This window comes from Aquarana catesbeiana, linkage group LG10 (genome assembly GCF_042186555.1).
Source record: "Aquarana catesbeiana isolate 2022-GZ linkage group LG10, ASM4218655v1, whole genome shotgun sequence".
NCBI lineage: Eukaryota > Metazoa > Chordata > Amphibia > Anura > Ranidae > Aquarana > Aquarana catesbeiana.
This window is the reverse complement of record NC_133333.1, coordinates 55,401,501-55,415,468: the sequence shown is the minus strand read 5'-3', so window position 1 is coordinate 55,415,468 and position 13,968 is coordinate 55,401,501. Positions and strand designations below refer to the sequence as shown.

Genomic DNA, 13,968 nt, shown 5'->3' with positions numbered 1-13,968 from the left:
TCTCTGCAGCTTCTCCAGAGTTACCATGGGCCTCCTCGCTGCTTCTCTGATTAATGCTCTCCTTGCCCGGCCTGTCAGTTTAGGTGGACGGCTTGGTAGGTATGCAGTTGTGCCATACTCTTTCCATTGTCGGGTGATGGATTAGACAGTACTCCATGAGATGTTCAAAGCTTGGGATATTTTTTAATAACCTAACCCTGCTTTAAACTTCTCCACAACTTCATCCCCGACTTGTCTGGCCTTCATGATGCTGCTTGTTCACTAAGGTTCTCTAACACTGCTATGAGGGCTTCACAGAACAGCTGTATTTATACTGAGATTAAATTACACACAGGTGTATTCTATTTATTAATTTGGTGACTTCTGACGGCAATTGGTTCCACTAGATTTTAGTTAGGGATATTAGAGTAAAGGGGGCTGAATACAAATGTACGCCACACTTTTCACATATTTATTTGTAAAAAATGTTGAAAACCATTTATCATTTTCTTTCAACTTCACAATTATGTGCCACTTTGTGTTGGTTTATCACATACAATCCCAATAAAATACATTTACATTTTTGGTTGTAACATGACAAAATGTGGAAAATTTCAAGGGGTGTGAATACTTTTTCAAGGCACTGTATCTTGTGTAGGTAAAAGTCGAGCCCACTGAAAATCAATATTCCGGTTTTGTAGATATTGGAGAGTCAAACCACCTGACAATTCTGTATATGGCTAAGGGAATCTATTGGTGAGATTTCTGTGCTTGAGTTCCTGGGTCGGCCAACCTGCTCAGGCTATGAGGGTTTCTACTCTACCTGTTGAACCTAAATTAATTTTATATCATGATACATGCAGCAGGAGGAGCTGAAGCAAACAAAGGTGGGTAGAAGCACCAAAATCTATTTACAGGTGAACCGGAAAAAGAGTCAGGAATAAGGACAGGGAGATCTCACTGTTGGAGAATCCAAGATACATTAGAAGTCAGTGCCTGGTTCAGCCTACTAGGCTCCACCTGTAACTAAAATATCACTTTGGGTGTTTTAACCACTTCCGGACCAGCAGTTTTACTGCGGCAGGTTGGCTCGGCTGGGCAAATCAATGTTACCTTACGTTGCTTCGCTTTTTGGCCACTAGTCCAACAACAATTGTCCGATGGAGCATACACACGGTCGAATTGTCCACCAACAACCTCACATCCAACATTTCTCATTGGAAAGTCTGATCGTGTGTAAAGGGCTTAAGACAAAAGTCAAATAAACAATCAAACTTTGTTGAGACAGGTGGTGCTAACAGGGGCACCCACAGCTTGAATTTGGCCAGAAATTGGAGAAAATTTGAACCATATGTGGCAGCCTTTATTAAGGACACCATGCGTGTTTGCTTACAAGCAATTGGATATCTGGTCTTAAATTCAACAAAAAAAAATATATATACAGTAAGCTACTTATTAAACCCATTATATGTGAAACAATGTTCTCTGAGGTTCATATATTCTAAAATATATAGCTGTCAGTGACCTCTACACTTTTAAGGTGAGTTCATGGTCTAGTTTTCTGTTATAAATGTCACATTGTCATGCTGTATTCCCACAGATTGGCGGTCTGTCTATCCAGAACCAAACATTCGCAGAGGCAGTGAAGCAGCCTGGGATTGTGTTTCTTGCTGCCCGATTTGATGGCATTCTTGGACTGGGGTATCCCAGTATATCTGTGGATGGGGTCCTTCCCTTGTTTGACAATATGATGAAGCAAAAACTACTGGAAAATAATGTCTTCTCATTTTACCTGAATAGGTCAGTCATCTATTATCTATCTATCTATCTATCTATCTATCTATCTATCTATCTATCTATCTATCTATCTATCTATCTATCTATCTATCTATCTATCTACTGGAAATCACTATAGGTATGATACATGTATTGTGAGTATAAGGCTAAACTGCATTGTATTTTAAATAATGGTTTGCCATGGTTTGCCAGAAATTTGGTTTTATTTGACCAATAAAACATCAAGTAATAAGTGCTGCTTCTAGACAGACATAGACATGAGACTCTTCTTGATCTAGCTATTTTTGGCCAGCAAAAATGTCTGAGGTCAGTCAGACTGTGCCTCTACATCTAGCTTTTTCTTAGTCAGTCCATAGATGGTGCGAAGGAAAGAAATTTGTGTGATTCCCCCATCAACACAGACAGTGCTGACAGAGGAATCCCTCCTGCCGGATCATTGTGTTCTCCCAGTGGGGGGGGGAACGAGTGGCAGGGGTGGGCGGGGTAAGCCATCCCCGCCGGGATTAGACGGTGACCGCTAGCGATAATCTCAAGTAAACCCAGCAGGCTCCAAGTTGATCGATCAATCAACTTGGTACATTCAGCCTGCCCATACATAATTCGAATCTCAGTCGAGATGAACTGGCCGAGATTTGAACCATCTGTAGTCGACCTTAATGTTTGTGGTGTTTATTAAGCAAGGGGGTTTAAGCACCCAACTGCCTGTCCCAAGAGAAATGATTGAATGGACAGTGTTAAAAACGTTATCCAATCCCTATTGTTCCCCCTGAAATTAGATGTTTAACCACTTCAGCCCCAGAAGATTTGGCTGCTCAATGACCAGGCCATTTTTTGTGATACAGCACTGCATTGCTTTAACTGACAATTGCGCGGTCGTGCAGTGCTGTACCCAAGTTGATGCCCTTTTTTCTTTTAGCGGTATTTGATAATCTCTGTGGTTTTTATTTTTTTGCGCTATAAACAAAAAAAAGAGCGACAATTTTGAAAAAAACACAATATTTTGTACCTTTTGCTATAATAAATATCCTCAATTTTTTTTAAAAAAAGCTAATTTTTCCCTCAGTTTAGGCCAATATGTATTCTACATATTTTTGGTAATAAAAATCGCAATAAGCGTATATTTATTGGTTTATGCAAAAGTTATAGCGTCTATAAAATAGAGGAAAGATTTATAGCATTTTTATTATTATTGTTTTTTTACTAGGAATGGCGGTGATCAGTGATTTTTATTGGGACTGCGACATTATGGCAGACAGATTGGACACTTTTGACACATTTTTGGGACCATTGACATTTATACAGCGATCAGTGCTATAAAAATGCACGGATTACTGTGTAAATGTCACTGGCAGGGAAGGGGTTAAAACTAGGGGGCGATCAAGGGGTAACTGTGTTCCCTCGTGTGTGTTCTAACTGTAGGGGGATGGGACTGACTAGAGGAGATGACAGATCATTGTTCCTAGCTAGTAGGAACACACGATCTGTTTCACCTCACAGAAAAGGGATTTGTGTGTTTAAACACACACACGTCCCTGTTCTGGCTATCATGCCCGCAGTGCAGCAGGCGTGCGCACTTCCGGTGGTGTGCGCGTGCCTGCTATCCACACTTAAAGGGCCAACGTACAACTATGACAGTTCGCGGGAACGTGCCGACCTGCCACAGCATAATGACGGCGACTGGTCAGCAAGCGGTTAAAATGGTTGTAAAGGCTGAAGGTTTTTTACCTTCATGGATTTTATCCATGAAGGTAAAACACCTTCAGTGTGCTGTTCCCCCCCATGGCCCCCCAATACTTTTCCAAGCCCAATCCAGAGCTGTGCATGGGAGCCTCAGCTCTCTTGGGTCTCTTTCTCTTCATTGGCTGAGACAGAGCAGTGGGAGCCATTGAGGAGGAAGCGGTGGACGGGGTCGAGCCACACTCTGCATGTCTTATAGAGGCAGCTTGGGAACACGCATGCACGAGTGCCCCCAGAGTAAGCAGCTTGCTTTGGGGGCATTTAGAAGGGGGAGGAGCCAGGAGCACCAGCAGGGGACCCGAGAAGAGGAGGATCGTGGCTGCTCTGTGCAATCCCATTGCACAGAGTCGGTAAGTATAACATGTTTGTTATTTTTAAAACAACAAATCTGAAGCTTTACTATCACTTTAAATAAGAACACCCATCTGAGCCAAGAAATATACTTATATGCAAACCATCTGAGAGATATGGCAGATACATGAAAGATAAGGTTTAAAATTTAAAAAATGTAAAGCAATTTTCATAGATATGCAAGATACTCATTAGGGGAGATCATCCGGGGAAATTGAGGATGGAAAAGGATCCGATGCTCAAAGTAAAGCACAGGTTTGGCAATAGCATGCAATGCTACCATTTTAAAACACTCTGGTTCGGCCTCATCTTCCCATCCAGTTTTTGTCACCAATCCTTAGGAGAGATGTTCTTGAACTGGAGAGAGTCCAGAGAAGTAACAAAACTAATAAGGGGGCTGGTGGACCTCAGTTATGGGGAATGACTACAAATATTGAATCTTATTCTCCCTGGAGAAGAGGCACTTAAGAGGGGATATGATCACAATATACATACAGTATCTTTTCATAATGACTGTAGGATTGTGAGAAAACTGTCTCTGAAAAAGACATGCAGCCACACAATGAAGTGGATGAGGAGCATTTTTTTCTTAAACTGCAACGGTTCTTTACCGTGAAAACACTATAATGCCGTGTACACACGGGCGGACTTTTTGGCATCAAAAGTCCGACGGTCTTTCCGACGGACATTCGACTGACTATTGATGGACTTCCGACGGACTTTTGAACGAACGGACTTGCCTACACACGATCACATCAAAGTCCGACGGATTCGTACGTGATGACATACGACCGGACTAAAATAAGGAAGTTGATAGCCAATAGCTGCCCTAGCGTCGGTTTTCGTCCGTCGGACTAGCATACAGACGAGCAGATTTGAACATGTTTCAAATCTAAAGTCCGTCTGATTTTCGCCCGAAAAAGTCCGCTGCAGGTCCGATGAAGCCCACACATGGTCAGATTGTCCGACAGATTTGTCCCGTCGGACCAGTTCGGTCAAAAAGCTCGCCCATGTGTACACAGCATTAGATATGTTTCCCAGCAAACACAATAAACAGAGCTATGGAAATTTGTAACAAACAGTATATGCACGTAGGTTGAGCTAGATGGACCTTTGTCTTTATTCAACCTTACCAGACATATAACTATGTATGTCAAAAGACAATTGTATTGGGCTGACATGGACATGTCCAGCTGTCCTCTTATATCTACAGTATGGATAGACACATTAAAGAGGGAAATTTGCAGAGTAGTTAGTCAATCCTAAAAACTAAAGAGACAGGAATTTCACAAATCTTAAAGCCATTAGGTGTTCATGGAAACTAAAACATGAAGTTAATAATACATATCAAGAGAAGGAAGTCTTGGAATAAAATTACAAGTGGATTAATAGTAGCCTACCAGTTTCCATATATGTTCTTTAGAGTATTCCTGAAGCCTTCATTGACAGAATGCCACCACAAAATAATCTAATTTCTATATGTATGTCATGTGTTATACTTAAAGAGATCCTGCTGCAGCAGTTGGAGGAGAACTTCTCTTGGGAGGCACGGACCCTAAGTACTTCAAGGGAGATTTTCACTATCTAAATGTAACTCGTATGGCTTACTGGCAAATCAAGACTGATGAGTAAGTATTTCACTGATTATTCCATAATCCTTTATGTATTACCTTCTTCTTGCTTAAGAAGATACATGATGTGGAAAATGTAAAAAATGAAAGGGGGTGGAACAGTGCTGCCATTCATTGCTCTTGCAACTCTGGGAACCCTAGAACAATGTCTGTGCCACTAGGAAATGTGCAGAGATGACAGTTGACAGTTACTCCTTACCCTTTGTGAACAGCAGATTCGTGTAATCCATTCATAGGTTATTTTGGTTGAAAGTCCCAAGATAATCACATGATTACTTACAGGTCACGTGGCCTAAATAAAATAAGTGTTTTAGTTTTGTCTTTGGGATCTTTGCTAGCATCATTTTAAAACACATTTCTTTAATTGTACATCATGGGACACAGAGCCATAGTAATTACTATGTGAGTTATAGTCCACCTTCAGGTGCTGGACACTGGCACACCCTAAACAGGAAGTTGCCTCCCTATATAACCCCTCCCACTACTGTGAGTATCTCAGTTTTTTCGCCAGTGTCTAAGGTGTTGGTCACGAGTGAAGATGTGCTGTGCTGAGCTCTACTGGAGCAATCCTTGCTGGGTCTGGCCATGCAGCCGGATCCATTCACAGTGTCTTTTTGGCCAAATTGAATGGTACCTGGGCCTGGTGTCCAAAAAAACAAGGTTTTGCCTGTAAACACTTCTCTTTTTAGAGAGCAGGACCTCGGGATCCAGTACTTTTGGTATTAAGGCCATAAAGTTTTACTGGCAGTGGTGCTTTTACAGGTCCAGGATTGTGGGTTTCCCCGAGGGTCCCCAGCTCCTGAAGGTTTGTTAATGGAACCCACCGTGAAGGATGAAGATTGGGTCTGTTGGTTTTACCACAGAAAACCCTGCGGTGGGAAAGGTAAGTGGAGTTTTCTAAGAAATTTTTGAATTTTCTTATGAATGTCTCCTTTAGTTTAGTGAATGTTGTCATGTCTATGTGTCACCACTGGGGGAATATAAAGAGCACATACCTTCTCACGCTTCCTCAGAGAGCTCCTGATGTGTAAGTTACAGCAGCTTCCTTTCCTCCAGCCAGCAGCAGACCTCCGGTAAGTCTGGGGGGGTTTCCTTTTTCCTTTTGACACGTTTACTATTGCATCAGGCTGAGCATTAATAGCAGCGGCAGCAGCTGACTATAGCTCAAGCAATGGATGCGATTTTTTCTGGTAGTACCTCTGCTTTGTGCATCGGGCTATGGTCTCCCTCAAGCTCTGGAAAGCCTACACTACAAATGGCATCCTCCCCTGAGAGGGTGTGGCTGGGCAGAGTGAGCATCGGGGCCATGAAATGTTTGCAACTATTTTCAACACTACAGCCCCTGTTCAGTGTACTCTCTTTTTCTTAGCCATTGAAGGTTTTAAAAAAAAAAAAAAGTTTAGCGACTTTAATTGCATCCCAGTGTGGTCAAGATGTGACAGGTTCTCTTCCATTTTCCTAGGACCCTCAGACTGAGGAACTAGGGGCAGGAGAAGACGAATTCCCTCAGGGGACCGTGGTGAGGCTAATGACCCCTCTTCTGAGGTGTCAAATGCGGGAAAGTTAGCTTTCACAATCTGTAAGACTGATGGTACAATTTCTTGCTGAATGATCCGCTCCACATTTATGTACCCTTAACTGAATGTTTGGGTTTGCTAAAGCCTCCTAAAAGCTGTGCATGCTTTTTCCTGTCCATTCTTTGTTGGAAAAGTTTTTTGTATCTGGAAGATCACCCAGATAAGCATTATTTTCCTTTCTAAAAAGTTTTCACACTTTATCCTATGGTAGAGAAAATTCACTAAGTAGGGTATACCAGCAATTACTACTATAATTACTACTACAATTGCTACTATACTATAGCACTACTATATCCTTTGTGAGTAAGTTTGACTTTAACCCCAGGGACAAAAGAGGTCTTGGGGGAGGAAGCCTATAAGATACTGTAGCCTCCTTATGAGGAGGTGCCCCCACTTGCTCAATAGGGAGAATTCTTCTGCAGTTCTCAGGGATCTGGCAGAAGGAGTGTCAAGTCGAATGGGGGACTTCCTCAATAGCTCCAAGGTACAAACTGGAGTTCCAAGAGTTTCCGTCTCCTCGTTTTCTCAGTTCATACATTCCTAAGGATCCAGAGAAAAAGAAATCTTTCTCTCAAGCATTGGACCATCTTTTGGCAAAAGGTGTTCATGATGGCCCCCAAATAAGTGCAGAGGTTGGGGTTTGGTTAAATCCAAATGGAAATTCTGGATTTAAAAAATCTAAAATCCAATTTCTGAATATAATCTCTATTTTTCTGCATGAAGTCAACCCAATCTGTTATCTCCATCCTACAAGGAGGACAACTTCTGGCGTCAATCGACGTCAAAGATGCATATCTCCATATGCCTATTTCTTCGCTCACTAGTAATATCTACTTTCAAAGTGGAAAATCTTCATTTTCAGTGTGTAGCTCTGCTTTCCGATCTAGCTGCTGCACCTTGAGTACAAAGGTTCTGGCTCCTCTTCTAGCCAGATTGAGGGCCCAAGGTATAACAATTATGGTTTACCTAGTCGATCTGTTCTTGGTAGACCAGTCAAAAGCCTGCTTAGACCAAAGTATGGTCACCACATTACACTACCTGGAATATCTAGGTTGGATTACTAACCTAGGAGGAATCTTCTTTAAAACCATGAAGAAAATACTTGGGTCTGATCAGAGGTACACCCAGAAAAGGGTATTCGTACCCCAGGCAAAGATCAGCGCCATAAAGGAACTGATTTAGGTAGTCGAAGCAAGATGAATTTCTCCTATTCAACTTTGCATGAGGTTGTTGGGAAAGATGGTGGCTTTATTCAAGGCCATTCCTTATGCTCGGTTTCATTCTAGACTGCTGCAAAACAGTATCCTATCGGCTTGAAACAAAGGGTTCAAGCTCTACATTCCCAATGTGTCTGACTCCAAAACCTACGGCTACATCACCCTGATAGTGCCCGATCTCATCTGATCTTGGAGGCTAAGCAGGGTCGGGCCTGGTTAGTACCCGGATAAAAGACCACCTGGAAATACCAGGTGCTGTAGGGTGGGTGTGCCGGAGCCTCAGTTTATGGTTAACATCCAAAATTCTGCAAAGGGGGAAATCCTTCCTTCAGTTACCTGGAAAATAGTAACAACATATACCAACCTTTTTTAGTTTAGGTTGGGGGACAGTCCTGAAAGAGGCAGCTGTCCAAGAGAAGTGGCCCAGATCAGAAATGGTCTTGCCCATTAACACTTTAGAAATTCAGACAGAGCACTTGGTCCTGAGGGCCTGACCGTTCAGTTTAAGGTATTGTCCTGCCAGGATTCAATCCGCCTATGTCACAGCAATGGCCCTAAATAATCACCAAGGGGGCACAAGAAGTTGTGTGGCCCAGAGAGAGGTGAATCTTATCCTATCTTGGGCAGAAAACAATGTACTTTCCCTATCAGCAGTCTTCATTCTAGGAATAGAAAATTGGCAGGCGGACTATTTGAGTCGCCAGCAGTTGTTCCTGGGAGAATGGTTCCTTCACCCCAATATCTTCCTGTCAAAGAAATCAACAAATTTGTGTCAAGAACAAAGGATCCGCTAGCATGCGGAACAGATGCCTTGCTATTCCCGTGGAATCGGTTCTCACTGATTTGTGCATTCCCTCCTATTCTGCCTGCGTCCACATCTTCTTCACAGGATAAAGCAGGAAGGGAAGTCGTTGATTCTTGTGACCCCCAGCGGGGTCCAGGAAATCTTGGTATGCAGACATCATAGAGATGGCAGTAGGAAACCCATGGACCCTACCTTCATGGCCAGACCTTCTCTCGCAAGGTCCGGAGTTCCATCCTACTTTACAAACGCTAAATTTAACGGTTTGGCTATTGAGTCCCACACTCTGAAGAAGCGTGGGCTGTCAGGTTCGATAGTTTTCTACCTTGGTTAATGCAAGGGAGCCGGCCTCCATGGTTATATATTATGGAATCTGGGAAACATATGTCTCCTGGTGTGAAACCAGGAGCTGCACCCCAGGAAATAAGTCAAGGTAGAGTCCTTGACTTTTTTGCAGATGGGGTAAGAAATAAAGCTGGCCTTGAGTGCTTTCTAAGGACAGGTCTCGGCCTTATCGGTATTTTTTCAATGACCACTTGCTTCGCATTCTTTGGTGCATAACTCAGGGGGTAACATGGCTTAATCTCCAGTTAGGTAACCCCTGAACCCTTGGGACTTAAATTTAGTTTTGTCGGAATTACAAAAAGGCCTTTTTTTGGGCCGATACGACATATTCCCTTGGTCCTTTTTTTGACACTATTTTTCTGGTAACCATATCTGCTGCAAGAAGGGCATCAGTATTGGCTGCTCTTTCTTGTAAAGAGCCATATTTTTCTTGTTCACAAGGATAAGGTAGTATTGCGCCCTCATCCTAAATTTTTACCAAAGGTAGTATCAGGTTTTTATCTAAACCAGGATATTGTTCTAACTTCATTTTCCAGAACCCTGTTCTTTGGAAGAAAAATCACTACATTCTCTTGATGTGGTGAGAGCAGTCGATGTCTACTTAAAGTCGATTGCTCAGATTCGGAAAACGGATGTTTTGTTCGTGTTGCCTGAAGGTCCTAAAAGAGGACAGGCAGCATCGAAATCTGCTATTTCTAAATGGATTCAACAAGTAATCGTTCAAACTTTTGGTTTAAAGAGGTAGTTCTACCCTCTCAAATCAAAACGCACTCCTCTAGGGCTGTTAGTGCCTCGTGGGCAGTGCATCACCAAGCCTCCATGGCTCAATTCTGCAAGGCCGCAACTTGGTCTTCAATCCATACATTTACCAGATTCTGGTGGATGTAAATTTGATGGATGTAAAAAGCCTTTGGGCGCAGTGTACTGCAGGCAGCAGTATAAATCCTCTGATCTCATGGTGCCCTACTTGGTTGTGTCTCCCTCTCCTCAGTTGGCATTGCTCTGGCACATCCCACATAGTAATTACTATGGCTCTGTGTCCCGTGATGTACGATTAAAGAAAATAGGATTCTTATAACAGCTTACCTGTAAAATCCTTTTCTTTTGAAGTACATCACGGGACACAGAGGTCCAGCCCCTCATTCTAGTATACACGTGTATTGCTTTGCTACAAAACTGAGATACTCCCAGTAGTGGGAGTGGTTATATAGGGTGGCAACTTCCTGTTTAGGGTGTACCAGTGTCCAGCACCTGAAGGTGGACTATAACCCACATAGTAAATACTATGGCTCTGTGTCCCATGATGTACTTCAAAAGAAAAAGATTTTACAGGTAAGCTGTTATAAAAATCCTATTTTTCTGTCAGCTTTTAAATAGCATTTTTCCTTTCCGTCCTTCAGTCTGCTAATTAAGGGGAGTGGTTAATTGGTCAAAGGTGCTACAGGTACTGTATCACTTTGTGTAGAAACTGACTCTGAGCTTGCTTACTCTTTTGCTTGCTGGTACTTTGATCAAGTGGGAAATTTGACTAAGTGGTGAGTTATAACAGGACTCTTCTAACCTGTATGTAATTTCCTATTAGTAATATTAATATTGTAACTGGGATAATGAGTGCTAGCAAGGCAGAAGATTTTGTGCAGTGCACAATGTGCCACATGTATACAACCAGGGCCAATGCTAGCACTAGGCAAACTAAGCAGTCATCTAGGGCACTCTGCTGCCTAGGGCACAGCTATGGCCGCTGGTTTCCCTACTTTCCACCGGCTTCTTAACACTCTGCTGGCTTCCCCACACAGTCCATCGTAAGGCTGCTCGCTGCTGTTGGGCACACCTCCATGACTTGTACCTGCATATCGTGCATGTGATTTGTTCTTATTGAGGCCGTACCTCAATAGGAACAAATCACATACACAATACACAGTAATGAGAGTGCATGCTGATAAAACAACAGAATCAAAAAGAAATTGCTGGGCAAACTATAAACAGTATTTAGGGTCCGGGTACTCTCTCCACTCCTCTGTACCCGGGACCTGCCTAACTACATAATAATGGATCTTCCCGGAAATAGAATGGGCCACCACCACCTTGTCCATGTGAATATGGTGTCCATAGTTCCCAATATACTCTGTGAAACTTTGTACAGGTGGCTGTCCCTTCCACAAGCACCTGATGGTGTTTGGGCACCTGTAAATGGTCCCAGAGAGCAGTCTCGTACCACTGCTGCCACTGTTCCTCTAAGGTATGAAACAAAGCTTCCAGGACATAGGGGAACTCTACTCATAGAGTTCACCAACGTCACTTATCAACCACTGCTGGAGGGAGCCACAGACAACAGCGTGAGGTGTCGTCTCTGCCAGAGGCGTAACTAGAACCTTCAGGGCCCCGGTGCAAGAAACAATGATGGGCCCCCCCCCTTCCATCCGAGCTCCAGGCTTCCAATTTTGGGAGGGTATCCATGGACATCCTCCCAAAACCGTGCTTCTCACATGCCCCCTGGGATGTGCATCCAGCGCAATCACAGTAGCCCTTTACCATGTGATGTCAGCTGATCACATGTAAACAGACTTGCCGGTTATCCGCACCCCTTTCCTCCCGTGCTATGTCTATGTGAGGAAAGGACTGCCATTAACTGTCAAGAATGTCAGTAAATTGTTTACACTAATAATCAGTGCCCCAATCATCAGTGCCATGTATCAGTGCCCATCAATGCCGCCTATCAGTGCCCATCAATGCCGCCTACAAGTGTTACCTATCAGTGCTCATTAATGCTGCCTATTAGTGCCCATCAAATCTGCCTATCAGCACCACCTATCAGTGCTCATTATTGCAGCGTCCATCCATGCCACCTATCGGTACTCTTCAATACTGCCCATCAGTGCCCATCAATACTGCCATCAATACTGCCTTAGTTCTGCCTATCAGTGTTCCTCAGTGCCCATCCGTGCAGCCTATGAGTTCTACCTATCAGTGCTCATCAATGTCCATCAATGCCTCCTATCAGTGCAGCCTATCAGTGCCCCCTTTCAGTGCTCATCAGTGCCTCCTATCAGTGCCCCTATCAGTGCCTTCTTAGTGCCCCCTATCAGTGCCTCCCTTCAGTGCTCATCAGTAAATCCCATTGGTGCCTCCCATCGGTGCCCCCTATCAATGCTCATCAGTAAATCCTATCAGTGCCTCCCATCGGTGCCCCCTATCAGTGCCCCCTAGTGCCTTCTCAGTGCCCCCCATCAGTGCCTCCTATCATTGCCCACCAGTGCCTCCCATCAGTGCCCCCTATCAGTGCCCCCTATCAGTGCTTCCCTTCAGTGCCCATCAGTAAATCCTATCAGCGCCTCCCATCGGTGTCCCCTATCAGTGCCTCCCATCGGTGTCCCCTATCAGTGCCTCCCATCGTGTCCCCTATCAGTGCCTCCCATCGGTGTCCCCTATCAGTGCCTCCCATCGGTGTCCCCTATCAGTGCCTCCCATCGGTGTCCCCTATCAGTGCCTCCCCTTCAGTGCTCATCAGTAAATCTTATCAGTGCCCCCTATAAGTGCCCATCAGAGTCCTCTATCAGAGTCCTCTGTCTTCTCAGGACAGCATGGCTCTGAGCGGAGAGCGTGTCTCTCCAGTGGCATCACTAGGGTTGGTGTCACCCGGTGAGGAAAAAATTGGTGTCACCCCCCTCCACCAACTATAGCCCCCCTCAGTACAGACCCCCCTCCACTAACTGCAGACCCCCCTCTCAGTATAGACCCCCCACTAAGTACAGACCCCCCTCTCGCAGTATAGATCCTCCTCACTAAGTACAGACCCCATCCATCAGTATAGTCCCCCTCATTGCAGACCCCCCCATCTATCAGTATAGCTCCCCTCTATCAGCATAGACTCCCATCTATCAGTGTAGACCCCCTTAGTGCAGACCCCCATCTATCAGTATAGACCCCCCTCAGTGCAGACCCTCATCTATCAGTATAGACCCCCCTCTATCACTATAGACCCCAGTGTAGACCCCCCCTCCATCAGTGCAGACCTCCCCTCCATCATTGCAGACCCCCCTCCATCAGTGCAGACCCCCCTCCATCAGTTCACATCCCCCCCTCAGTACAGACACCCCCTCCATCAGGGCAGACCTCCCCTCCCTCATTGCAGACCCCCCTCCCTCAGTTCACACCCCCCTTAGTACAGACCCCCCTCTATCAGTGCAGACCTCCCCTCCCTCATTGCAGACCCCCCTCCATCAGTTCACACCCCCCCTCAGTACAGACCCCCCCTCCATCAGTGCAGGCCCCCCACAATGCAGACCCCCCCTCATTGCAGACCACCCCCCTCCATCAGCACACACCCCCCCTCAGTGCAGACCCCCATCAATGCAGACCCCACTCAGTGCAGACCCCCCTCCCTCCATCAATGCAGACCCCCCTCAGTGCAGACCCCCACCTCATCAATGCAGACCCCCCTCAGTGCAGACCCCCACCTCATCAATGCAGACCCCCCCTCAGTGCAGACCCCCACCTCATCAATGCAGACCCCCCTCAGTGCAGACCCCCAC

At 44.9% G+C, this 13,968-nt stretch overlaps 1 protein-coding gene and 1 pseudogene across 1 annotated transcript in view; both read left to right on the top strand.

The window, feature by feature from the left end:
* Nucleotides 1–13,968, top strand: part of LOC141110700 (cathepsin D-like) — a 105,161-nt gene that overhangs the window by 74,838 nt on the left and 16,355 nt on the right. Inside the window, exons 5-6 of the mRNA XM_073602211.1 lie at nt 1,580–1,779; nt 5,370–5,492. Of these exons, the coding sequence (XP_073458312.1) occupies nt 1,580–1,779; nt 5,370–5,492 (323 nt within the window). The remainder of the gene's footprint in view (nt 1–1,579; nt 1,780–5,369; nt 5,493–13,968) is intronic.
* LOC141111575 (5S ribosomal RNA) lies at nt 8,435–8,553 on the top strand (annotated as a pseudogene).